Source organism: Eupeodes corollae, chromosome 3 (genome assembly GCF_945859685.1).
Source record: "Eupeodes corollae chromosome 3, idEupCoro1.1, whole genome shotgun sequence".
In the NCBI taxonomy this organism is placed as follows: Eukaryota; Metazoa; Arthropoda; class Insecta; order Diptera; family Syrphidae; genus Eupeodes; species Eupeodes corollae.
Window position 1 is genome coordinate 69,965,526 of NC_079149.1, and position 25,202 is coordinate 69,990,727.

Below are 25,202 nucleotides of genomic sequence, written 5' to 3' on the forward strand. Positions count from 1 at the left end.
TAGTTTTGAATTAAAGGGAAATCCTACAAAAATACAAACAAATTATCTCCCAGGGTGGGATGGTTCATGATCCCTACGACCCCCTTTGGATACGCCATTGGGGTAAGAGCGAAATAGGACGGCAAATGATCTTAATTGGGCTTAGGAATAGGAATAATGCTAATCTTGTTTTCTTTTGTCAGTTTCATTTCAGAAAATATATGGATATGGTCAATCCATTTCTTCAAAATTCTGAAATTCTTCAAAAATTAGCAATTTATATTTCCTTGGAAGTTAGTTTTTACCTCAACCCTCGAATCTGTAGTTACAAAAAAGCGAATATTAGGTTTTAATTTATAAAATATTCATTCCGATTAAATTCCCATAAATAACTCTCGCTGGATTACTCATTGCCTGTCTGCAGGCATTTTATAAAATACACAAAATATTGTAAAAGCAAAGTTTTTCAGTAATTAGGGTATATATTTTATTAAGGGAAATAACTAAACATTGAGCTGGTTATACAATGTGATTATTGTAAATTATATTGTGTTAGTTTAAAGATGCATTTTATTTCAAAGACTGTAATTAGTCAACTTTCATTTTGCAAAGATGGGATGTGGGTATCATAGTGACATCGCCATTTATTTTGCAAATGCTAGTGTCCTTATCAGAAACCGATATTACTTTTCCAGTCAATTCGCGATCATCTCCATAAATTACTTTGAAATCATCGTCGACTTCAGGTGGCACGGGTGCCAAATGTTCACTTATGATCGAAACACTGCGATCTTCCTTACGTAAGAACACGGAGCACACGCCATTTGAAACAGTTCGAACGATACCAGTTTGTCCAACTAAGTCGGCATCATCATGAGTATGAATTTTTACCTCAATGTCTGTGGTACACCAGTCACCCATATGGGAGTCCAAACTGGCTCCTGGAGTCTGGGGATTATATGGCGATTGTGGAGCGCCGCCAGGGGTATTGGGAGAATAGCTCGATGGAGATGGAGTGCTCATATAACCGACTGGATAAGGAGAAGGAGCTGGGCTTGGATTGTAAGGGCTGTAACTTCTGTCCGAACCATAGACAGTTCCCGGAGTTTGTGGAGCAAATGGTGTGCTGACTTGATAGCCGGGCGTACTTGGATTGTAACCTGGACTTGGACTAGGTTCTTCTATGCTATAGTCATAATCATTGTTTCTTGCTGGTGTATTCGTAATATTCGGATCCCAGGCACCATGACGAGGAGTCATGCTGCCGTCATGAGACGGAGTCATAGCACCACTATAAGGTGTACGACCCTCGGAATCCCAAGTTGGAGTTTGACTACCAAGCAATGGCGTCTTAGATCCTGCAGCTGCATAAACCGGAGTTTGTGAGCCATAACCAGGTGTGCGGGCTGGAGTGCGCCCGTAAGTGGAAACACTGCCTCCTTCTTTGCCAGGAACTCCAACAATAGCAATGTGGTTACGGTCAACTGAAATTGTCTGGCACGAAGTGTGCAATTCTACACGAGCTGTGCTTTCAGTTGCATCTTTAACAATACCAACTGAACCCTTGTACGACCCACCACAGATTTTTATAGTTTTTCCTACAATATCGCGATCTCTGGTCACACGGAAACCTCCTCTTCCGCCTCGGCCACCTCCGCGTCCTCCTCGTCCTCCCGAGGGATGCATGGGTGATTGAATTCTAGGTGACATGAATCCCATACCACCTAAGGATCCCATTGTGTTGGCCTGGGATTTGTTGCCTCCAGCTAATTGCAAGTGGCGTGTCTTGCACACAAAAATTCCTCCATTTTCAGTGTACATACGGCAGTGTAAGAATGCCAAACTCCGATACAAGTGTTTAATTTCTCCTGAGCGACCCTGAATAAACATAAAAAGAAGCATTTTTATTACTTTGATTAGTATTATCGTTCATTATTATTCTTACTGCATGTGGCCCTTCCATGACCTTAACTATATCTCTGCGACGAATTTGATTCTCTTCGGCATCTAGTGCAATAGTGTTACGGTTTTCTCGTCTTTTCTGCAACGCCGTTGGTTTACATTCAATAACCTTACCATGCATATTAAGTACATGGAAATTTTCACGTTCCAAACGAACAATAACACCAACGTTCTGAGGACTATTTTGAAAAACAGAAAACTCTTATCATAAGCCAACGAGCAACAAATTATGCTAAATTAAACTTACTCTAGTTGTACTAAATCTCCCCACTGAAACTGTCCCAATGAATCAACACCTGTTGCCATATCGGAACACAACTGCAAATCTCTGGGAAGCACTTCCAACTCATGCATTGTTAAGTCAGAAACTAGTACAATCCGTGTTGGTTCAACGCGAACAATCAAACCTGTTTCACCTTCATAACGACCGGCCAGAACACGAGCGTGGTCTCCGGTCTTAAAATGTTTTCGAAGCTCATTTGCCTTGAAAATTAAAGGATCTTTAAGATCCTGATGCTTTGGCATTACTGTGATCATGCCTCCATCGATTGCTATGATTTTAGCTTGTAAATTTTCCAAATCACCCAAACAAACTTCAACATTGTCTCCCATGGAGAACGAATGAGATGCCGTTGGATCATCTTTTGAAGCGGCAGCGATTTCCAAGTTAACATCTATAAAGAGAATTTATAAAAAAAAGGTATTTAAGTAAAAAAACAAAAAATTATTGACTTGCTCACCTTCTGGTTGTTCCTCAAACCTTTCCAATTCGGCAAGAGTGGGCTTGACACCTTCGGCCAAAATAGCTGACATTGTAAAATTTTTATAAAGAAAACCTTTACGCGAATAACGGTTTCCTTCGAAAAGCAAAAAGTCACCATCTGAATGAACTTCACCTCCAATTGCACTGTGGAAGATATAATGAGCATTATTTTCATGATCTTAAATATTATTTAACCAAAATTGTGTCTTTATTTTATTTCTAACATTTTATTTATTTATTTTTAAAGAATAATTTTTGTTTGATCTTTTTTTTCGAAATTTACTACCTATTTATTTTTATTTAAAATAAAAAATAATTAAAGCACTCAGGAAAAGTGTACATGTTTGTTTGTATTGTTTTAAGTAAGTAATATCCTTATAATCCTTATCTGAAAATATTGCCAATGAGAAGCTATTAATAGAAGAGTGTTGGTATGGCGCTTTCGAAAGCACATTATCAAAGGTCTTATGTTTATGGTTATTTCAGTGTCAACAATGCAGTGGACAAAGCAGGGGCGCGAATTCGAATTGGAGGCCTACTTTTCTTTCAGCTATTTGATTACAGAACACCACGTGAATTCAGAAAACATTTCAGGTCGTATGCCTGATTGGATATCGATTTTTTTTGGTGGGTGGAAACGTTCAGGGATACCTGTAGTGGGTAGAAAAAACGTATTGGAACTTCCACAACAGTTAGGACGCTAGAAAACATAGAAAGGGTAAGAGCGGACATTTTAAAATCCTCTAGGCATTCGGTTGCTTAAAGGTTTTTTGTTCAAACAAATTAATGCAGGGTCAAATTTAAGATCTTTTTAATTGGCAACCATAATTATAAACTATTTGTTTCCTTTTGTGTAATTTGTGTTGGTAACATAATAATAATAATAATTGTTTGAAACTGAACTGAATTGCATATAGCTTTGCTTTAAGCAATTTGAATGAGATATGGAAACTTTGAACGTCAAAATTGTCGAGTTGTAGAAGCTGAGTAAGGTCAATGATTCTAGAGAATTCTCTCCAGATGAGTCCTGAAACTATAGGACGTTCTTATCTCTCTACCTTTCCAGAATCATCGCCAACACTTATTTCACCAACTCCCATCCCACCTCCCACGTGCTCCTTCCCACCCTACGTAATTGTCATTTACCGACCTTAATCTACTGTTGTCAGCCACGGGAGTAGGAAGGTAGCGATACCTAACTACAGTAGTGGCAGGGTTGTGAATAATGGCCCTACCACTACTACTGAGAGTACATTCAGAAATGGAAAGGGGAAGTCTCGAAAAGCCTATACAAACAAAGGCGACAAGCTACGAAAACATTTTCAATCACATCTCTAAATGTAGAGAGTTCGCTTGAGGAGTTAATTCATTTAATGCTGACTAGCAGAAAAATTAACTCAAAACTGGGCAACTCTTCTGGCAGACGGTTTGTTAGTAGAAGGACACCGCAAGATGGTGTTGTATCCCCTTTCCTCTGGAACCTAGTGGTAAATGACATCCGAACTGGTCTGGATGCGAAGGTTCTCAGAGTGATCGCCTATGCGGACGACCTTGCTATAGCAATTTCAGGAAAGCATCTTAACACTTTAAAAGAACTCTTACAAAATGCCTTAGACAGACTAATACTTTGGGTTGATCGGTGTGGACTGGGTGTTAACCCACACAAAAGCGATTTGGTCTTATTTTCGAGGAGATACAAAATTTAATTTGTCAACCCTCCCTATATTAAAGGAATCGAATTAAAATTCTCAGGCGAGGCTAAATACCTGGGTCTTGTCTTAGATAAAAAACTAAATTGGAAACGCAACGTACAGGAGAGTCAAAAAAGCTACTGTAGCTCTCTCTTCTAGCAAAAAAGCTATTGGTAATAAATGGGGTTTACAAACCAGAATCACGCATTGGCTAAACATATCGGTAATCAGACCGATTTCAATGTACGGTGTGGCAGAATGGTGGACTGCTTTAGAGAAAGGTATAAACAGGGATAAGCTTAATAAAGTCCATTGTTCAGCTTGCCTATGTATGTATAAGCGGATCGCTTCGCACGACCCCATCTACGGCACTGGACACCTTACTCTACCTAACACCTCTTGACATACTTAGCAAACAAATAGCTGCAAGCTCTGCTATTCGCCTCAAAGTTTCGTCGCAGTGGACTAACAACAACATTGACCACTCCGTAATTCTTAGGTATTTAGAATCAATTCCAAAGCACACAGACGACACCATCCCCCAACTGCAAGTCGACAGAAACTTTCAGATTTCAGAATCAATTTTTATAGAGGTGGTTCAAAACCAAAAGAAGGGGTTTGTGGAGGTGTGTACTGTGAACGACTGAAATTAAGTCTCTCATTCCGCCTTCCCAACCATTGTAGCGTGTTCCAGGCGGAACTTTTGGCGATAAAGGAAGTCTTGTCCTGGCTTAAAGATAACGTGATATCAATATCTGAGATCCGTATTTTTTCAGATAGTAAGGCCGCTTTAAAATCTCTGGACTCTGTCTCTACAAACTATATAACAGTCCACAACTATCGATCAAGTCATCAAGTTCTAATGGAGATGACATAACAGTTTAATATTCACCTTTACCGGGTGCCGGAGACATCCCAGGTAACTGTAAGACAGATGAACTCGCCAGGAACGGTACAGTGCAGCCCATCGTACCACGTATGGCACATGCTGGTATACCAATCGCTACTTGTAATCTGTTGCTAATGCAAGAAGGCAAACACCAGGAGGAACAACATCACCAAGTGTCAGGTCACAAAAAACATCTGGACAACACTAGATTTAAAGCGATCAAGGTTTTTGCTATCTCTAAGTAGATCGCATATAAGCTCGATAATAGGTGTGATATCCGGACACTGTATAATAGGAAAGCACGCCACGCGGCTAGGAGTTTTCTGAAATGACTTTTGCAGAAGCTGTATGGACGAGGAAGAGGAGGAAATAGTTCTTCTATTTCTCTGTACATGCAATGCTCTAGCTTAAAAACGCAAGAATTACCTAGGATAATTCTTCTTAAGCGATCTAAATTATATCAGAATAATCAGTCTCTCTCGTTTCGTAAGTGACTCATTAAGCTTAGGAGAAAGCCTCAAGATTCATGTGGTATCACAATGGGCCATTAAACTTGCCTAGGTGTGCCCGTTTCCATCATGTACAGCCACTTTAACCTAACCTAACCTATGGAAACGAAAAAAGCTGTACAAAACACATAACAAAAGCGATAATAAATCTTCCAAGTACTGAAAGGTTGTTGAAAAAAGAAAAGAAATTTCAAAAGAGCTTGACAGCTCTAAAACAATTGTATGTAGGGCTTGTAGCAAAGGGGAGAAGATCTGAAGGCCAGGATAAGCTTATTATTCGAGCTACAGAAAAAGACTATTAAATAAATACGTAAGCAAGTTTTTGGCGAGGACCGAGTGCATTTTCAGTACGAACTATCGGCTAAAAAGATCCATTGCTTGTGACATGGAAATGTATTCAGGACATTGACCTCAATCATACCACGAGAGCAACGAAAGCATGGGATTTCAATAATTTGCCTTCAAGTAGTCCCAACCTAAACCCAATCAAATCAAATCAAATCAGCTTGAGAAAAACGTAACACCGAATAAATGGCAGAACGTAATTGTTTCAAAGCCCAGGCGATATTAGGGAGAGTTAAAAACGAAGGTTTTTCTAAAATATACAAAGCTAAGTCATCAAGTTTGAACTAAAAATCCATCGTTCTAAATTGAAGCGCCAGCAAATTTTCAACTAGTAATTGAATTTACTTGTATGTTTTTTATATACTTAAATATATGTAAATACATCTATCAGAAACGTTTTAAAGGCTGCTAATAGCAACTGTACCTAGAAGACTTTTAATTAAATTTCGTTACTATACACCCAAAATTGAGCGCGGGCTCTGCCAATATAACCCTATTTTGCGTTCATTTACTTTTTTAATCAGATTTCTTTGGAAAGCATATTTATATCAAAACATAACACTTTTGAATTTGTTGGCACAGTGAATTGTGAAATTGAATGTTTATCATTTCAGTAAATCCAACGGATATTTTTGAAAAAGATTGTTACTAGGATCGAAAATAAAATTTTAAAATTGCTTCAAATGAATAAGTTTCAAGCTGAAAGGAAATTAATTAAATAAACTCACCGCACTGCTTCCGGATCAAATGGCTTAGCTGGTGGACGACGCTTCTTCTTACGTTTAGCATTATCAGCTTCCTAAAGGTTAAATTCAATTCAGAAGAATATTATATGTACTTGTTTATATATTTTATTAATTACTTACACTTTGAGTTGTTCTGAGGGCTCCTCTCATTCGTGTATAATCAATTCGTGGCAAAAGCTTTAAATGCACTTGGTTTTGTGCCAAGTCGACGTAATCAACTTGAGCAATATCATCCTTATACAAACCACGCTTCAACCTAACCCACTGCTTAACCTTTAACCCAACTTGTTCCTTAACAACCTTTAGTACATCAGTCATTTCCTTGATTGGTACCATCTCCTGTTTCCACTTTCCGACACGAAGATTACCCACATTTTCAATTGCACTCTTAACATGCGTCTGCTTGTAAGACTCAATATAAATGTAACCCTTGACTCCTTCCGGAGCAACAACTGCTTTAATCTGCATTGGTTCATCAGTATTCAAATAAGTTAAATATTTTCTCATCAGTAAGAGCGCTGTGGCTTTTTCTTCACCAATGCGACACTTAACCATCCACAGGTTAGGATCCCTTTAAAATTAAACTTATTTGTTTTTCTAGATTAAAAAAAAAAACAACGACTTACTTTATTCCAGGAAGCAAAGTTTGTTGGGTAATTTCATCGGACATTTCCTCACCACCATCACCAAAATGCCTTTTTGCAACAGATTCATCGGCGTATTTTTTGCGAAGATATTCCTCTAGTTCGTCTTCTTTTTGGGTACTTAAATAAAATTTCAAGTCGTATTTATTAATTTACTGAACTTTAATTTAAAAAAAAAACTTACTCCCAGAGGTTAGTTCCGCGTCGTCTTATTTCAATATCCCTGGCCGTTGGTCCCAGTTCGTCGATTTCATTACCAACAATTCCTAATTCATTGGCTCCTTCTTCCCATTCTTCATCTTCGTCAACCTCGTCGTCCACTTCCGCTTCATCAATGATGAAACCTCCAAATCTCTCCTTTTTTTTCTTTTTCTTCGGGCCAACTTCGTCATCTTCTTCTTCATCATACTCCTCAGAGTCCAGGTCTTCTCCCTCCGGCTCTTGTTCTTCTTCTCCTTCCTCCTCGTCATCACGCGATCGACTTCTCTGACGACGGCGATTAACGCCTACATCCGAACCCGATCCAGATCCAGCAGATGCTGAGCGAGATCTCGATCGGGAACCTGCGGACTTAGAACGGGATCTAGATCTAGAACGCGAGGGAGATCTTGAACGCGATACTGAGCGAGATCTAATTGAAATGAAAGCATTTTCATTTTAAATTTTAAAATATTTCTTTTTGTAAGTTGTTTATACCTTGCGCTGTGCTGAGATTTGTTAGAAGCCATACTTCCATCTTCCGACCCACTATCCGACATATTACTCGCCTCGGAATCCGACATATTGGCAGAGCTTTCAGAGAAAAAAAAGAAATCAAGATACACTATACTGGTCTTTTCTTAATTGCTTAAAATTATGCGACGTCAACAGTTACAGTGGATATTTCAATTTTTAGAGAATTTAAAATAGTACTTTTAAATGCAATTTTGTAAACTTCTAAGCAATTAAATAAAGTTTAAATATCAGTTTTAACTATTTACCTACCAAATTATTCAATTAAAGAAAATTATTCTGTAGTTATTCAGCAGAAGAACAAGCCCTTTTAAAAAAGTGAAAAGTGAAATATCTAAACTGTCAATATTTGACGCATGCTTGTTTACTAGGGCATGTTTATGTTTATGAGGAATTAAAGATCTTGGTTTTTAGATTTAGGCAAGTTTATATTTCTAAGATATCAGAGATTTTAGTATTCTCAGAAATATGAATTGAATGTCTCATACAAATTTTTCACGCTTGTTGAAATCTAAGAACAGAATTTATATGATTCGATATCTCAACAATTTCTACCACACAATTCAAAAAGGTTGAAAGAAAACGCAAAAGCTAGTTTAATTTGCTAGGTGAGAATGAAAAGTAAATTGTGTTCATACTTTATTCTCCTTCGCTTTTAATCCGTCTGAGAAAATTCTCAGAATGGAAAATTGACGTGGTAAATAAAATAGGTTAACATTTATCTTGTATCGTGGTACGGTGAAGAATGAATATACACACAAATATTTGGCGCAAAAGTCCGTTGAGAATTGGTGCCTAGTGACTTACAACTCTCAACTATTATTATGTGTAAGTAATGTTGTCAGGGTCAGGGATGCAGGGGACCTTCAGTTTCAAGCCGAATCCCAACAGCTAATTTGAGAAAGCACTTTTTATAACAAGAAATACTCTTTGAGGATTCGTCAAAGAGGCAGTACCCGCAAAAAAAACTTTAGATGGGAATGAAGAAAATGGTGCATTTAAAATTGGCTGCGTTCAATCAAAACAGATAGATAACCCGGATACCTTTTTGTTAGTGTTTTACGTGTAAAATAACAGCTGACCACAAACAGCTGAGATGTCAAAAAAGGAATCCAAAGGTATCCTAGAATTTCTGCGGTATGTAGGTATCTGACAGAACAGTTGATTCAACACATGGTTGAATTTCAAGAAACTTGAAAATTGATTTCAGCTTTTTGTATTTGTTGCTAAACAAAAAGGTACAAAATGTTAGTTGAACATTGAACTTGTATTTGAGGATGTTCTGTATATAATAGACGATGAAGAAGTTATTTTCCTCCGAATTTTAGGAGGTAATTATGATCTATTTTTCCAAAGATCCAAACAAAAAACTGCACTTTGTGCAAGAGATTCTAATAGTTTTAAATCGTTAATAATGAATTCATTATAAATATCAAGACTAGTTTGTTCACATTTTATTGGCTATTCTAGTTGATGGTGCCCCTTGAATGGTTTTTGAAGAACTGTTGGATAACCAAACGGATATATCATGCAACAAAAGTTCTTGCGTTCGTGCCACCATTAAGCTAAAACTTTATCTACTGTGAACAAACCAACTTAAAATCTTACCATAAAGCAACTTCTGCTCATTCGGAAATGAGTTCGAAATCCTTCCAAACTATATCTAGGTATTTTCACTTCATAATAGTCCTCGTTTCTGTTAGGATAGTTTTCTGTTGAACGTAAATAGTTTAAAACCTGAGATTTCGCAAGTAAATTATTAATCGTTTAGAATTCCAATTGAGCTAAGAAGAAATTAAACATAGATTACAGATTAAAATTACGGACAAAATTTGTAAACACAGAATAATGAATTAATAACATTTTGTTTAACCTATTTTCCATATTATGCAGATCACATTTATTTTTTAATTACGTACAGATAAACTCAAAAAATCCCTAACAACTTAATTTAATTAGACAAACCCAAATAAAAATGACGAAAAATAAAAACAAAGCGTTTTAACATGTGATTGCAGTATATAAGTTTTTAAAATAATTTTATTAAACGTAGTAAGGTTCGATTTTGAAAATTTGTACGGCTTAGAGAATTCTCTCTGTTCCCAATATCCAATTCAGATCAAGAGTTTATATTTTAAATAAAGTTATTATTTACATAAAGTTGCTTAAATGAGTTTAACCGTATTTTCTGTTAAGCCAAGTAAGTATGTTAAAAGAATGTTTCGTCACTCAAATTATCGAAAATCTTTTTTCGTTTTCAAAAAATTGATCAAATGGAATTAAAAATGACCATTTGACCAAGTGAAAAAATAATGACCAAATTTGGTCACAGGTGATCAATGTGGTAACAGTGAGTTGGGTACACCGAGCGAGCAACAAAAGTATAAATGAAAGATATCTGTCAAAATAATGGACAGACTTAAACATGGACATCCGAAAAGTCTTCGAAATAGCCGATTACATGCGCTGTGTAATACCGGAGTTACTCTCACCTTTCTGTGGTGGACATCGGGTTGCTAGTCCAGTGGAATGTTCAATTTCATATCCATACTCAAAATCTATTTATCGATTTCAGTATCTAAAGAAGAATTTTACAGAGCAATGTCTAGTTTGGCATCCTTGTCAAATTCTTCCGTTTGTGCAGAATGATGATGGAGGAGGCAAGCTGCTCTATCAAGGTCGGAAAAGATCTCACCGATTTGTATGAAAGGTTTTAGACAAGGTGATGCACTGTCTTGCGACGTCTTCAACATCGTTTTGTAAAGAATTAAGCAAAACTAAATCATCAACACTAGAGGTACAATCTTCGAAAGGTCTACCCAATAACTTGGCCAATCTGATGATATTGACATAATTGGAAGATAAAAGCTTGATATCAGTTGCACGTTTTTGAGCATTGCGATATGGAAGTGGAGATGGGCTTAGTTGTCAATTTCAACAAGGCCAAGTATTATCAGTCATAAAAAAAGTAAATGCTTTTTTGGACTCAACACTAGAAGGTTATTAAGGAGTAAAGTTTTTTTCTAGTAACTAAAGTCACCTTCTTTAGGACATTCATTTTCTTGGATCTTTTGGATTTTTGGCGCTGATGCCTTAAACTTGTCAAGAAAATTTCTTCGGGTTATTGTTGGTCCAGTATGCATAGATGGAGAGTGGTGGTGAAGTTACAGCGACACTGTGAATTAAATTTAACGTTAACATGACTGGGTAATGTAAAGCGAATGGACATTATGTCTGCAGTACAAAATTTTGTCTATCCAATCTCAAGGGACGGCGGCACAGCAAAGGAAGACTGCTTCTCTAAAGGCACGAGCAGGTTGAAGAGGCACTCATCCAAATTTGCGTTTGAGACTGGAGACAGCTAACTAGAGACCGACCTAACTGGAGAAGCATTTTGGTTGAGGCCTAGGTCCGTCCCGAACTGTAACGCCACTTTAAATAAGCAGGTATAAAAATAGTATGAGAATAAAATTGAGCTATCAAAATCTGTCATGGATTTCACCCAAACCAAAGGCACTCAAAAGATTCAAAACTAACCACAATGGCTAGTCTGAAAGCTTAAATGATTAGAGACGAGTGCCGGTTTTCATTTTTGGTTTCAGGGATAGACCTCTCGATGTGTGCAATTCTCTCGAAAGGTTAGTCTACATTGTACTTTTTACCGAATCACTGCTTTCAGCAGAAATATCGCATTTTCGGCATCACTTTTCACTGTCCTCTCGCATGAAGGCAATAGAATCGTTAATGTAACTTCATCGGATTGTTGTTCATTCTTAGATGGTATCCAGAAGTTTCATCGTGCATCTAACGATTACTCTCCAGATTTTAGAAGTTCAGAAGCCAATTAAGGGAACTATGATCAACTATCGAGCAACGAACTTCTATCCACAAATGCACTTTTGAAAGTATATATTTTTATTTTTATTTCGAGAGTAATTTTCTGTATTAGGAATGGGCCTTTTCATCTTCGCCTTGGAGAAGCATCAATTCCAACAATACTTGCATCGATGATGAATCGTATACCTGGAGTTCAATATGATAGTACAGGAGAATTACATAATCGCGGCTTCAGTTTCTGAAAACTTTTCTCAAACTCATACCTGACCATTTGAACTGCTGCATAATAGTACGTTACCTGATCAAGGAAGCTTTGCAGATGATGCTTGCCCTAAGGTGTTTGAACATATTTCACAGTGTCAACTTGAAAAGAGTTAATTTTTCTAGATTAAATTCAACTCAAGATGTAATATTATATGCGTCTCCACTAAAGTATAAAGGTTGTTAACAATAAACAAAATGCAATCCATCAATAGTTGAAAAGTAACTGGAGTCCGAATGGTATGTCATTAAATTACCAGAGACCATTTCCTCTGAAAAAAATCCGTATTTTTCATATTTTCTGGTTTGATTTCTATCTGATCTACACTCTTTGAGTCCAAAGTTTAGAATAATTGTACATTAGGGTGATTCATTTCCGCAAACACATTTTTTTTTCTCGGTGCTCAAGCAAAATATTAATTTATTCATAGAAAAAAAAATCTCACCAAGGTAGAGCTCTTAATATCAATTTTAAGTACTTACAATTTAAAATTGAAGTTTTCCAATTTATAATGCATGTAATACCAATAACATTTTTAAAAAATGTTTAGCTGATAATTTGACAGCTCTACCACAACCTTTAGCACGTACACGAAGTTACACAAATACAATAAAAATACAGATCGAATTGTGTTCATGCGCTACGAAAAAAAATGTTTGAAGGAAGTCTGAATTCACCCATGATAAACCCTATGCAAATGAGTAAAACGAATTCTAAGGTGCTTTCCCGACATTAGTTTACCGTGGAAGTTTCTTTCATAGTCGGAATTGGAATTCAATTGTAATTGCGCAAAGAGCTATTCACCGTTTTATGACCAACACGCATGACTCGCTTTTCCCACTTTGTGATTCTGGTCATCAAGAAATCCCATCCCTGCTCTATATTAAATTCATTTATGGCTTGAGTATTCAATGTCAAGTTGTATTTCGACCAAATTTGGGTTTATTTTGAACGTGGTCCCATTTTTCGGAATTGATTTCAGAATTTCTGTGGGTGGGATATTTCTAAAAGGCAACCCCAAACTTATTCTGTAAACCTCATATAAATATGCATTACATGTCTCAATAACTTTGTAACTCAAATTTTTTGCCCTTCGAAACTCGAATCATCTCCGATGGGGCTTGCCTGGGACTCAACCAACATGCGTCTCCAGACAGCTCGGGCCCTAGCTAGCTGTCTCCAGTTTCGCACGCCAAGTTGTTTGAGATCTTCACCCAACTGAGTGTGCCGCTTCGGTGTTTCTCTACTGCGCCGTCCCTCGGAGAAGACCTTCCGGGCTGGAGCGTTGATGTCCATTCGCTCTTCATGACCCAGCCATCTAATCCGTTGGCCTTTTATTCTGCTAACTAGGTCAGTGGGGCTGTACAGTCCGTACAGTTCGTCATTATATCTTCTCCTCCATTCTCCATCTATGCGTACGGGACTAAAAACCACACGAAGAATTTTTCTCTCGCAGCATCCTGAGGCGCTCTCATCTTTCTTTGACAGGGTCCAGGCCTCAGCGCCATAAATGAGAACCGAAAAGATGAGTGTCTTATAGATTGCGATTTTAGATGTTCGAGAGACGACGTTACTTCTCAATTACCGTCTAAGTCTTGCCCTCATTGACCACTAAACCCTTCTTCTTCGCTTCCATACCGCAATGCTCAAAAATGCTCCACTGACATCACGCTTTGATCTTCCAATTATGCCATATCATCTCCGTATCCGAGTCAAAATAATGGACAGACTTAAACATGGACATCCGAAAAGTCTTCAAAATAGCCTATTAATGCGCATTAAATACATGCGCTGTGTAATACCGGACTTACTCTCACCTTTCTGTGGTGGACATCGGGTTGCTAGTACCTCAACCTAAGCTTGAGTTTGATGGAGGAGACAAGCTGCTCTATCAAAAATGCTCAAAAATGCTCCATCGACATCACGCTTTGATCTTCCAATTATGCCATATCATCTGCGTATCCGAGTAATTGAAGGAGTCTTTGGAAGCTTGTGCCTCTTGTGTTGATGGTTGAGTTTTGCACAATTCTTTCCAGAACGATGTTGAAGAAGTCGCATGACAGTGCATCGCCTTTTCTAAAACCTTTTTTGACATCAAATGCACCGGTTAGATTCTTTCCGACCTTGATAGAGCAGCGTGTATTCTCCATCGTCATTCTGCAAAAACGTATAAGTTAAGTCCTGGTTTAGAAATAGCTATCTTCACTTCGTCTAGGTCGGATAGGCGGAATTTTTAATCTGCGTCACCTTGGTTGAGTGGTTCTATCTCTCTTACGGCGGAATTCGGTTCGTCATTGCCGTTAAATAATTTGGAGAAGTAGTCTATCCATATTCTCAACATAGACTGCGGTTCTACTATGATGTTCCCCTGATCGTCTTTACATGCTTCGGTTTTGGGAGTTTTTGTTTACCTTTTGGTAAAATGTTGTGACATCTCTCAATCTCCTCGATCGCGCGCTTCTCGTGCTCTCTTTTTTTTTCATCTAAGAAGCCGGTGTTCCTCTCTCTTCTGCTCTTAGAGCTCGCGAGCAGCTCTGGTCCTTCTGTGCAGTGCCGTTTCGTATGCCTCTTGTTTTGCTGCGTGCGCTTGCCGGCGTTCGACGTCAGACCAGGCGTTTTGCTGTTGAAGCTGTGTGAAGCCTAGCACTTCAGAGGCGGCATCTCTGCTGGCTGCAAGGAATGTTGCCTCTGGTTTTTTATTTTAATGCAGGCAGCATAGGACTCCTTAAGAGGTTATTAGCGACTCGATCGGAAAAGGACACGGCAGTCTCTTGCGATTGTAGCCGTCTAACGTCGAATCTTCTTACAGTACTTCCTTTTTTTGGCTTGGATCGGGATATCCGTAGACGTACCTTGGCCGAGTCAATGTTGGCCTCTCGGAATGTTCGGATATCCTGTATACTGGAGAAGTGTCGTTCGTCGATCGCAATGTGGTCAATCTGGTTGACGGTTGATGAGATGTGTGAACTGCGTACTAGCTACCAGAACGTCTCGCTCCGAAGCGAAATCGATCAGCCTGAATCCGTTGTCGGAGGTGGTGTCGTTCAGGCTGTATCTCCTGATTGTGCCACCAAAGATGTCTTCTCTTCCTAGCTTGGCATTAAAATCTCCTAAGACAATTTTAATGTCATAGCCAGGACACTGCTTATATGTCTTGTCCAAGAGCTCGAAGAATATGTCTTTGGTGTCTTCATCTTTCTCCTCTGTTGGGACATGCATGCGTATCAGGCTTATGTTGGCGAATTTAGCCTTGATGCGGATTGTCGTGATGCGCTCACTCACACTGTTGAAACTAAAGACTTTTTGCTTGAGTCTAGTTCCAACAACAAATACACACCCAAATAGACGCTGTCATTGTTCTCGGTATCAGTCGCCGTAGTATATATCACAGACTTTTAGTTTGCATTTGCCCGATCCATCCCATCGCACTTCTTGGATGGCGGTAATATCTGCCTTGCAGCAGTTTAGGGCTTCTGCTAGTTGTTCGGCTGCACGTGGTCTGTCAAGGGTCCTTATAACATTCCACGCACAGATCCGAAGTTCGTTGTCCTTGTTTCGTTTGCTTGGATTGCAACAGTGAATCAGTCCGTATCAGAGGCTTGTTGGTGCTTCGCAACTAATGTATTTTTGTATGTGGTCTGGCACAACCACCAACCTGGAGGGGCAGATCCTTAGTATAACTACAAGGACGGGGAATCGGATAAAACTCTCCTTATAGGCATGGGCTCCGATTAAGTCGTAGAAGCCCTATACGGTGTTCACTAAGTAGTTCAACCTTACTGGAACTGTAGACGCCACCGTTGGTTCCATCAGGAGAATTCGTCAGCTGCCGTCTAGATAAGGAGAGGTGCCTTAGTGGAAACTTTCCATTGGGGTTAGAACCTAGTGTACCCAGTTGAGGTACTAGGCACCCGATGTTCACCGCGGGGAGCTTAGAGTAGGAGTTGATAGACTTCAATGCACAGCACATGTCTACCATTTGATCATCATAACTCAATAAAGTGTTTTTCCAAACAAAACAAAAATTATACAGACTTACTTACTGGCCCTTAACTAGTTGTTGATTAGTTTTGAAAGTTTTGATTTTGTCATTTTTTCAGTATGTTTTTTTTATTGCTTTTTTAAGTTGAATACTCTACTGGCTTTTAATTTAACGTATGCACATAGGTGCTATGTTTTCTCTTTTTCAACCTTTTTATATGTATACAAAGATTTTAGCCAAAACAGTCAACTTAAGAAACCATAACCTCAAAAATGGGCTTAAAGGTTCTTTTGAATACTTCACTGGTTTATTATGTTATACATACATATATGTTTTTTTTTTCAATCGCTAACCTTCATATACATATTCATATCTTCGTCTTAATAAGCGATTTTTAATATTTGTATTCTAAAAAAATAATTGTTGTCTATAGTTTATGTGAAGAGCTAAACATCGTCGTAGAAAAAAATAAATGTTTTTTGGTCCTCTACTGAATGGTATATGTATGTACATATGTAATGTCTTAAAATGTCGTTTCGCATAAAAATAATTATTTTTCCTGTGTACATATATGTATTTTGTAGCAGTATTTGAAACAAAATGTCCTTTTAGTCCTCAAAAAATTATCAAAATTGTTTGTTTTCTTTCAAAGTTAAATGACTTACCTAAAATAAAACTTGTATAAGAACTAAAATATTTGCCAAACAAAAAATGACGAGAAATGAAACTAAAAAGGAAAGTGTAAATTTTTCAAGACATATTTTTCATACTTCAATAATATTTTTAGAAGCTAAGTGTAGAAAATAAAAATAAAAACTGGGGCCCTACTTTGTAACTCGATTCTACAATGAAATTGCTCGAATTCGAAAAATTAATGTATAGTGGAGCACCTGGGGGTTTTCACCTCGGATTAGAGTTATAGTGAATGAATTAATATGATCGATGTGGGATATTGTTACCCAAAATGTGTTTGTGCACTCAATTTCTGCATTGGTTAAACATATTACTATACAAAATTGATGCTTTACCATATATTTTAACTTTAAATTTGTTTTTTATTTATATGTTAAATCTTACCTAAATCGACATATAGGAACATATAGCGTGGAGGGGTGAGCGGAGCGACAGCTGCTATGTACAATCGAATTTCTTGATATCTCTCAAATTAATTTCTACATCAATTGTTTACAGATTTTATTTTTTATGAAAAAACGACCATTTGGATTTTTATAAAAAAACTAATAAATATCGAAAACAATATTTTCTGTGAAATAAAAAGAGTTTGAAGACAATTTTTTTAATTTTTAAAAGCTATTTGAATCGTAAGTAAATTCTTACCAAGTTATAGTATTGTTTTTTTTTGTAAAAAAACTGTCACTTCGATTTTTTTTCCATAATCTCAAAGTTTTGAAAAGATATTTCAGTCGAAAATCAATTTTTACCAACTTTTATTCATTTTCTTTTAGGTTTTTATTTTTTGTAAAAAAAAACTGCATTCGATTTTTCACAAAATTTTTCAGAATGTTGAAAACAATATTTCTTATCAGATAAAAAAAGTTTGAAGACATAATCTTAAGTTTTTGAAAAGATATTTGAGTCGAAATTCAGTTTTAACCACTTTTTTTGATTTATAATAAATACCGTCAATTGTTTGGTATCACGTTACAATATATAATATAAAATTTAATTCAAGTCTCTAGCGTCATTAGTTCATGAGATATTTAAGGTTAACCAAAATGTTTACCTTATTTTTAAACTGCTATGGTAAAAACACATCCACGCAATTTTCTTGAGAACTCTTTCTGCATCTTTCTGTCTTATTATCTGTATAACAAAATTTATTTAAAGTCGATATCTTTTCTGGTTCTTGAGCTATGGACGACGAAAAAAACGTCGCGAACGTATCCCACATAGATCATATTAATCCGTTTTCTATAACTCTAATCCGAGGTTTTACGGTTTTGAATGCTACAGACACTCCACTAGGCAAAATCGAAAATAATCACTCTACATCAAATGTGCCTGCGAGCGAAGTTTTACAACGGGAATTCGTGATTTTGGCCAAAAATAGGGTTTGAAATTTTGTTTCTCTTCCTCATTCATTTAAAAATTCATTACCAGCGGGCAAGTACACCGATTCCAAAGGTGTCCATTTTTGTAATATTATTCTTGTCCAAAAATTGATGTTTTTGTTTGTTTTTAAAACTGTCAAACAAAGCGATACTCTTTTGAAAGTATACAATTTTTTAAAAACAATTTGGTATAACCGGCATCCGATTCTACTTTCATACGTAGTACGACTTAAAAGTAGAATCGGAAATAAGTTTCAAATAGAATCAAAAGTAGAATCGAGTTACATAGTAGGGCCCCTGACCTTTTTGCTTCAGTGTTGTCTAACATTTTAATATTAAGACTAATTCTACAAAAAAAAAAAAAACAAAACACACAATGGGTCATATGCTTAAAGATGAAAAAGAAATTCGCATGTGAGATCGATCGAGCAGACTCGGATTGAGTTTCATATTCAAGAAAAACTAATTCACTCTCCACAGTTCTGACTCAGGGATATAAGAACGATCTCAAAGCTCTTTGTATGCACTTGCACTAGTTAAAACAGACTGTGCGGTCTTCTGAAAGCGAAAATGAAAGTGTAGCTATAAACAATATTGCTGACCACTTTATTGAATTATAGTAAAAGAACTGAAACTCAATAAAGTTTCGTTACTTGTTTGTTTAAATGGTGTCATTAACCAAGGCGTTATGCCATAGCCTTCATCATTGAATGCTTGTAAATTGTTCATCCGCGTTGCACGTAGACTTTACATTTATTGAGTTTTTCGGTTTACGTTCTCCTCGTGGTGATAGATGTGTATAATCCAGGGCGCAAGGAAACTCATACTTACTGCTCCATAACCTTTGCGCTTCTTCTATTTCTTCAGAAGTGTGTGGGAATATGATCCAATCAGTTGCACGGCTTGCAATTTTTGTTGCGACTTGCTGTACCACCCTAGATATCGTTGATTGATTGGCACCAATGTCTTCGCCAACACAGATTTGAAATCCAGGGTCTCCTACATAACCCATACAAATCTTCATTTTTTCTTGATGAGTCAAAGCACCATCCCGTGTTTCCAGGGTTGGGCCCAAAAATTCATCTGTCAATAATTGCACAACTGTTTTACTAAATCTATACAATTTTCGAAAATCTAAACGAGTTGGACATATTTTTATTTTTATAAACACGATTTGTAACAAAATTGCTCAGAAATTCGGCCATTTTGATAGTTGTTTATCAACTGAGTATAGGAGAAAACCCTTCCTTAACAATTTGTAAGATCGATCTCATACAATCGAGCGTTTGCTCATCTTTTTGCATATCAAAACTAGAACTTTCTCACATGCAGCTTTCGTCGAGATATCGATCTTAACACTTTGAGTTCGAACTCCCAGCTTGAGGTCGATCTCGGTCACTGTATTTGTTTTGCATACCATTCTAAGAAATTTCTCAGAAAAGTGAGTAAAGAGCTGGGACTCATCTTTTTGCATATAAACCAATGACGTTTGGCATTAAACTAAAAATGTCATATTACTGATGAATAGTTCAGGGATGGTATCTTTAATGCAAAACGACACTTATGCTTTCTGGAGTATTCTGTATAGCTCGATCAAATTTCATTGTTAAGAAATGGTCCAGTATGTAGCAGAAGAAGCTGAATATTATTAACTGTAAACAGGTTAACATTGCCTATAAAAAAAACCTTATTTTCAAAGTCTCAAAAGTATAGTAACTACTAACTAACAATGTTTTTCCAAACCGACTTCAAGGTCAATGGTAATAATATTGTAAATAAGTAAATAATTAGAAATAGTTGTTCCCATTTTTCAAGGGTAGTCAACAAGGATAAGAACAACAACAACAACAACAAAAACAAAAACATTCAATTTCCTTAATTTGGTTACTTTTACTTATTGATTTTTAGCTGGAAAGAAGTCTCGAAGCAAATTTAAAGCTTTAGAGTACATTCAAAGACAAAGTAATATATTAATTATAAATGAAAATTCAACAAAATTTCTTTTAAGCATTATGCATATTTTTTTAAAACCCAATACAATTTTTGTATTTTCTAATAATAATAATAATTACATTCTAAAAACAAAACGAACAATTTATTTATTGTTGTTTTTTCTTTTTATTTTTAATATACATACATTAATCCGTTATGTTATTGAAAAGCAAACTTTGTATATCCAACCCGTGTGTTCACCACGAAAGTGTTTTATATTTAATTGAAAGCCTAGGTCTCCGCATGGCTTTTAGATCAATTAACTGTACATTAAAACATTTGTATCTGCAGAATATCTATCTTATTTTGCCGTAGCATTTTTGTTTCAAAGAATTTATTTTTCAATTATTTCTCTTTTGTTTTGTGAGTACGCAAAAATTGTATGCGTTTATTATTCTGTAATTGGATGGAATGAATGCGTCTTTCCGTTTTTTTTTTTCTACGATTTTGTTTTAAATTAATTTATAAGTTCTTTACTTAATTTTTATTTATTTCAATAATTCTATATAATGTAATTAAATATACATGTTTATAGTTTTTTGTTTCACTTTTATGTAAAAATTTTGAATCTAATTTTATATTTTTTAGTCAATATTGGTAAATAATTACTATAGCAATTTTTTCCTGATTTTTTTCTTGGGAGAAAAAAATTGTTTATGGTTTCGTTTGTATCGAATTTTTATTTTCTTTTAATAATATTTCTTCAACAAGCACTTTATGTGTAGTTAATTAGTTTCTCTTTAACTAAATAAGATTAAATGTATATGTTTTTGTTATTAGTTATTACTAAGTTATTACTCTGATTCCTCGTTTTGAATTATGTTTTGTTTTAAATGCATAATAAAAGAAATTGGATTTGGTTTAACAGTTTTGTCCGATCTTTTTTCTTTGCTAAAAATTATGTAACCAAACACAACTTATTTAAATAAAAAATATTGATTCAATTTCCCTCTACATTATAATATTGTTTTTAGTAAGTATATGACTACATTTTCACTTTTCTTTATTTCTTTATTTTTTTTTGTTTATTTTGTTTTTTTGTTGTTTTTTTGTAAAAATATAAAACAAAGAACAAATTAAGTGCAAACCTTGAAGTTAATGGATTAATTTAAAAAAATGTACAACACTCCTAGTTATAGTAATAGAAAAAATCCAACATTAAAAAAATAGTAATTATAAATAAATATTTGTTTCCGTTTAATTTACATTATATTACTATTTATTACAAGAGGGGTAGAAGTCGAGTCATTCTTAAAATTGTTTGTAGAAAGGCTGTCCAGAGGTCGTTAAGTTTTTTCGATCGTGCCATAAGGAAGCGCCACGTAAATATTATCACGAGCATTTTTGACAATTGATGCAGGTAGTACAATCTAAAATTAAAAATAAAGTATGATAAATTTATAAATTCAAATTTAATAAATATTTGTCAATACGGAAAATTCAAAAATGTAAAGGACATTATATTATTAAAATCAACAGTAAAATAAACCGTGTTGTTCTGAAATTGTATATGAAATGAATGCTTTAAATAATGTTTATAAACTTAAAAGATGTTTTGGATTCTTAAAAGGAAAAACAATTATAAATTTTTATGAAAGTGGTCTGTCAGTCGGCCAGTTTATTATATATGAGATTATTTGTCTCAAAAACTACTTTATATTTGTGAAAGTCAGATATTGGTTATTTAAGTTAATATTGAAAATGGCTGAGTTGTTTTTAATGGAAACTGTTTTGGAAAATTGAGACAGAAAGTAGTATGCAGACACATTTTTCGATTTATGAAAAAGCTTAAATTTTTGTTCATTTAGAAATACATAAATTCTCGTTTTTGGTTTGCATGAAACCAAACTTACCTTAACATATTTTTTCTACTCGACGGTAGAGACTCAGGGCGTTGTTTAAACAAAAATTCTCTGAATCCCAAGACATATCTTTCTACATAGTTCTCCCAATTGATTGTTGTTGCATCAAAGATAAAGTTATCACGATCTTTTTGACTCAGGCTTTGTAATAAAGTCTGGACATTGTCATCTCTAAATCTCCACTGATTCGTTGCAAAATATTCGAGACAGTCAACTGCCTTTGCTATTTTGTTCTGAACACTAACCATTCTATACAAAAAGAATAAAGATGATCATAATTGTTAATTCAAGGATTTATAGTTCTAGCTTACATAGGTTTTTTTCCTGTTAGTCTAGCGAGAATATCCAAAACATATGCTGGAATGTAATGCACTAGGAATCCGTGCATTGTGTTTAACGGTCGACTCATTCGTAACACTCCAGTTGGATACCAAAGACATCCCTCTGTTAATTTCAAATCATACGTTAAAAATGTAAAATAGAGTGGATTAAAGGAAAATTTACCAAGAGGATGTTTTCGAACTTGCGCGATAGCGTGATTAACGAATTTTCCCCAAGTTATTGGATGCCGCTGGCCCGTGCAGCAGTTGTATATGGTCATTCCATTTGGTTTGGCTGTAGCAGTTCTCCATGCAGCTGTTATCATAAGGTTAATCACAATATCAACCGGAACCATGTCAGCGACAAAGTCCTTTTCACACATAATTGTTCGGAACAGACCTTTAGCAACAGCTGAGACGAGACCAGTTGGACCGTTCCAATTGTCGACCCAACCGGCAAATGGTTCGTTTAAGCTTGCTATGACTGAGAATATAGAAAAGTCAATTAAAGAATGTGCAAATAGTTTTGTAAAGCTATAGTATACCAATGGAAGGCCGAACAATGGCTACAGGCAAATTTCCAGCTTCCTGGAGGAGCATATGTTCTGCTAACGCTTTCGTAAATGTGTAAGTGTTTGGACGTTTACCAATCAGGGAAGGCGTTAGCTAAATAATTTTGTTAATATTAACAAATATTGTTCTCTAAAAAATCTACTATACTCGTATGTACCTTGTCAAGCATATCTTCAGGAAGCCAATTGATAAGGGATATAATATCGTCGGGATTATAGGGAGGATCGTATATTATTTCGGATACATCGGTACGATCACAATTACAATAGGCAGTGGATACATGAATAAGTGCCTATAAATATAATTAAATTCTAAATAACAGTAAAACTAAATTGTTTAATTTATCTCACATCTAAGGACTTCATCCGATGACACAGTTCCACCAAACGTTTCGTACCAAGCATATTAATTGTGACTGATAATTTGAGCTTTTCGTCAAATTTTACTGTGGCCGCTGAATGAAATACAACTGATACGTTCTTACATAGTACGCTCTATGAACAAATAAAGAATTAATTATTAATTGATTATAAGTAATTAATTGGAATAGATTTGTTGTGGTAACTTACTTGATCACTTTCAGATATTCCAAGTTTTTCTGATGTGATATCCCCAGATATTGGAATGACTTTACTCAATTCCTTTGGTGTGTCTCTCCGCAATGATTCAAAAAGCTAAAAGAAAAAAAGAATACACACACCATTATTACCATTACCAAAAATCTGCACCAAGTATCATCCCATGTGGTGGCGAAGGTAAGGTAAACACTTGTTTTAAAATAGAGCTCGATAAATACATCAGGAAATTTTTTTAAAAGCCCTGCTAAGGGCCGGTAAAGTAGGAATTAACATGATGTGGTCGAAATTCTTTGCAAAATCATATGATTTAAATTTTTAAGTTTTAGTGTTAACTTTACATATTTTAAATCATTCAAAGAACTGGTTCTATGGTTTAGTTATCAACAAAATTTTAAGGGACTTGAAGCTAAGGCAAGTTTTTGGTCTCTCCTTGATGGGCTATCAACAAATTGCGCTGCAATGCATGTTTTTGGAAAGTTGATTGATATATTATAGTCACAACAAGTCTTATTGCTAATGTAATTAAGCCAAAGACTACATATGCCCAAATATCAGCTGATAATTTTTGTGTACCTAATTGAAATCTGAAATTGATTATTGCAAAATTGAAAATTAAAAAATACCTTCTATTTCTATACTTTATAAAATACTAGCGTAAGATTAATGTGGCATCACAATGGGCTTTAAACTGGCCTAAGTGTGTCCGTATCCATCTTTGACAGCCACTTGAACCTAACCTAAGCTTTTGCGTTTTCCCAATATTAATTTTTAAACTAAAATTAAATGAAAAATGAAGACCTCTGATTTAAGAGCCATTTTGTAAGAAACAAATTTGAGACATTTCAAAGCTTCAGGGAAAAATTATTAAAAATTAATAACCCATTTTAATTTAAGTATTTTATGTACGTATCATTTCCATGATTCCAATTGATAACAGTAAACGATTGTACTTTCCAGTGGCGAGGGGTGAATAATTTCAATTGGGAAGACGAAGAAAAGCTTATAAGGAACAATTAAATTTCAAAAGTTTACTTGAACATTTTTCGTCCAGATGGCTTCATTTTTTGAAACATTTCGTTTGGGGGATTAAAAGATAAAGACAAATTATTTTTTTTTGTTTTATGTTTGAAACGAAAAATTTTATTTCATTCACAACAGTAATGAATTCATTTCGAAATAAAAAAATGAAGTACAAATTAGTTGAACTTCTCTAAGTAAAAAATGCGTTATACTTGTCCGCAAATTTATCCGTTTCATTGAGTTTTTGCTGAAATATTCTGGCGATTATATCATGGCGGTCTAACGTATTCGTGCATGTGGCGTGGGCTTCCGATATAAAATGATGGGAGAAACGTCAGGAGTTTCTAGAGATATGGTTGACTTAAAAAGGTTCCCAAAATTCCACAAATCGGAACTTTTACAATAGCTTTCTATGGGAAGCTTACCGGTCTTTTCTGTTGAATT

General features: G+C 35.6%; 3 protein-coding genes across 8 annotated transcripts in view; all 3 read right to left on the minus strand.

Annotated features, from left to right (window-relative positions):
• Positions 1-441: 441 nt before the first annotated feature.
• Positions 442-8,628, minus strand: LOC129949660 (transcription elongation factor SPT5). 2 transcript variants are annotated; one of them, XM_056061248.1, is made up of 10 exons: positions 8,513-8,628; positions 8,225-8,320; positions 7,713-8,159; positions 7,511-7,648; positions 7,005-7,455; positions 6,867-6,937; positions 2,682-2,848; positions 2,189-2,615; positions 1,925-2,120; positions 442-1,857 (listed from the first exon to the last, which is right to left on the minus strand). In XM_056061248.1, exons 2-10 carry the CDS (start codon positions 8,308-8,310, stop codon positions 568-570), a joined length of 3,273 nt encoding a protein of 1,090 aa, XP_055917223.1. In that variant the 5' UTR covers positions 8,311-8,320; positions 8,513-8,628; the 3' UTR covers positions 442-567. The 2 variants fall into 2 exon arrangements, with proteins under 2 accessions (XP_055917223.1, XP_055917224.1); XM_056061249.1 differs by having other exon boundaries at positions 8,509-8,529.
• A 9,949-nt stretch (positions 8,629-18,577) lies between these two features.
• LOC129952480 (uncharacterized) lies at positions 18,578-19,861 on the minus strand. Its single transcript, XM_056065072.1, has 2 exons — positions 19,740-19,861; positions 18,578-19,496 (listed from the first exon to the last, which is right to left on the minus strand). Exons 1-2 carry the CDS (start codon positions 19,831-19,833, stop codon positions 19,117-19,119), a joined length of 474 nt encoding a protein of 157 aa, XP_055921047.1. The 5' UTR covers positions 19,834-19,861; the 3' UTR covers positions 18,578-19,116.
• A 417-nt stretch (positions 19,862-20,278) lies between these two features.
• Positions 20,279-25,202, minus strand: part of LOC129949188 (putative fatty acyl-CoA reductase CG5065) — a 65,500-nt gene continuing 60,576 nt past the window's right edge. For all 5 annotated transcript variants that reach the window (XM_056060473.1, XM_056060475.1, XM_056060472.1 and 2 more), the window contains exons 4-11: positions 23,730-23,834; positions 23,511-23,654; positions 23,318-23,452; positions 23,133-23,253; positions 22,772-23,071; positions 22,579-22,711; positions 22,259-22,516; positions 20,279-21,775 (exon numbers count right to left, since the gene is read on the minus strand). In XM_056060473.1, coding sequence (XP_055916448.1) covers positions 21,628-21,775; positions 22,259-22,516; positions 22,579-22,711; positions 22,772-23,071; positions 23,133-23,253; positions 23,318-23,452; positions 23,511-23,654; positions 23,730-23,834 — 1,344 coding nt within the window. In that variant the 3' untranslated portion in view covers positions 20,279-21,627. The remainder of the gene's footprint in view (positions 21,776-22,258; positions 22,517-22,578; positions 22,712-22,771; positions 23,072-23,132; positions 23,254-23,317; positions 23,453-23,510; positions 23,655-23,729; positions 23,835-25,202) is intronic.

What these genes read in the sequence shown, in the direction of transcription:
- LOC129952480 (XM_056065072.1), bottom strand. Translation starts at nt 19,833, where the DNA reads ATGGTATGCAAAACAAATACAGTGACCGAGATCGACCTCAAGCTGGGA. An exon ending in TATCTCGACGAAAGCTGCAT is followed by an intron (nt 19,497 to 19,739) that starts GTGAGAAAGTTC and finishes AATTATTGACAG; the next exon opens with ATGAATTTTTGGGCCCAACC.
- LOC129949660 (XM_056061248.1), bottom strand. Translation starts at nt 8,310, where the DNA reads ATGTCGGATTCCGAGGCGAGTAATATGTCGGATAGTGGGTCGGAAGAT. An exon ending in CGCGGAACTAACCTCTGGGA is followed by an intron (nt 7,649 to 7,712) that starts GTAAGTTTTTTT and finishes ATTTTATTTAAG; the next exon opens with TACCCAAAAAGAAGACGAAC. An exon ending in ACTTTGCTTCCTGGAATAAA is followed by an intron (nt 7,456 to 7,510) that starts GTAAGTCGTTGT and finishes TTAATTTTAAAG; the next exon opens with GGATCCTAACCTGTGGATGG.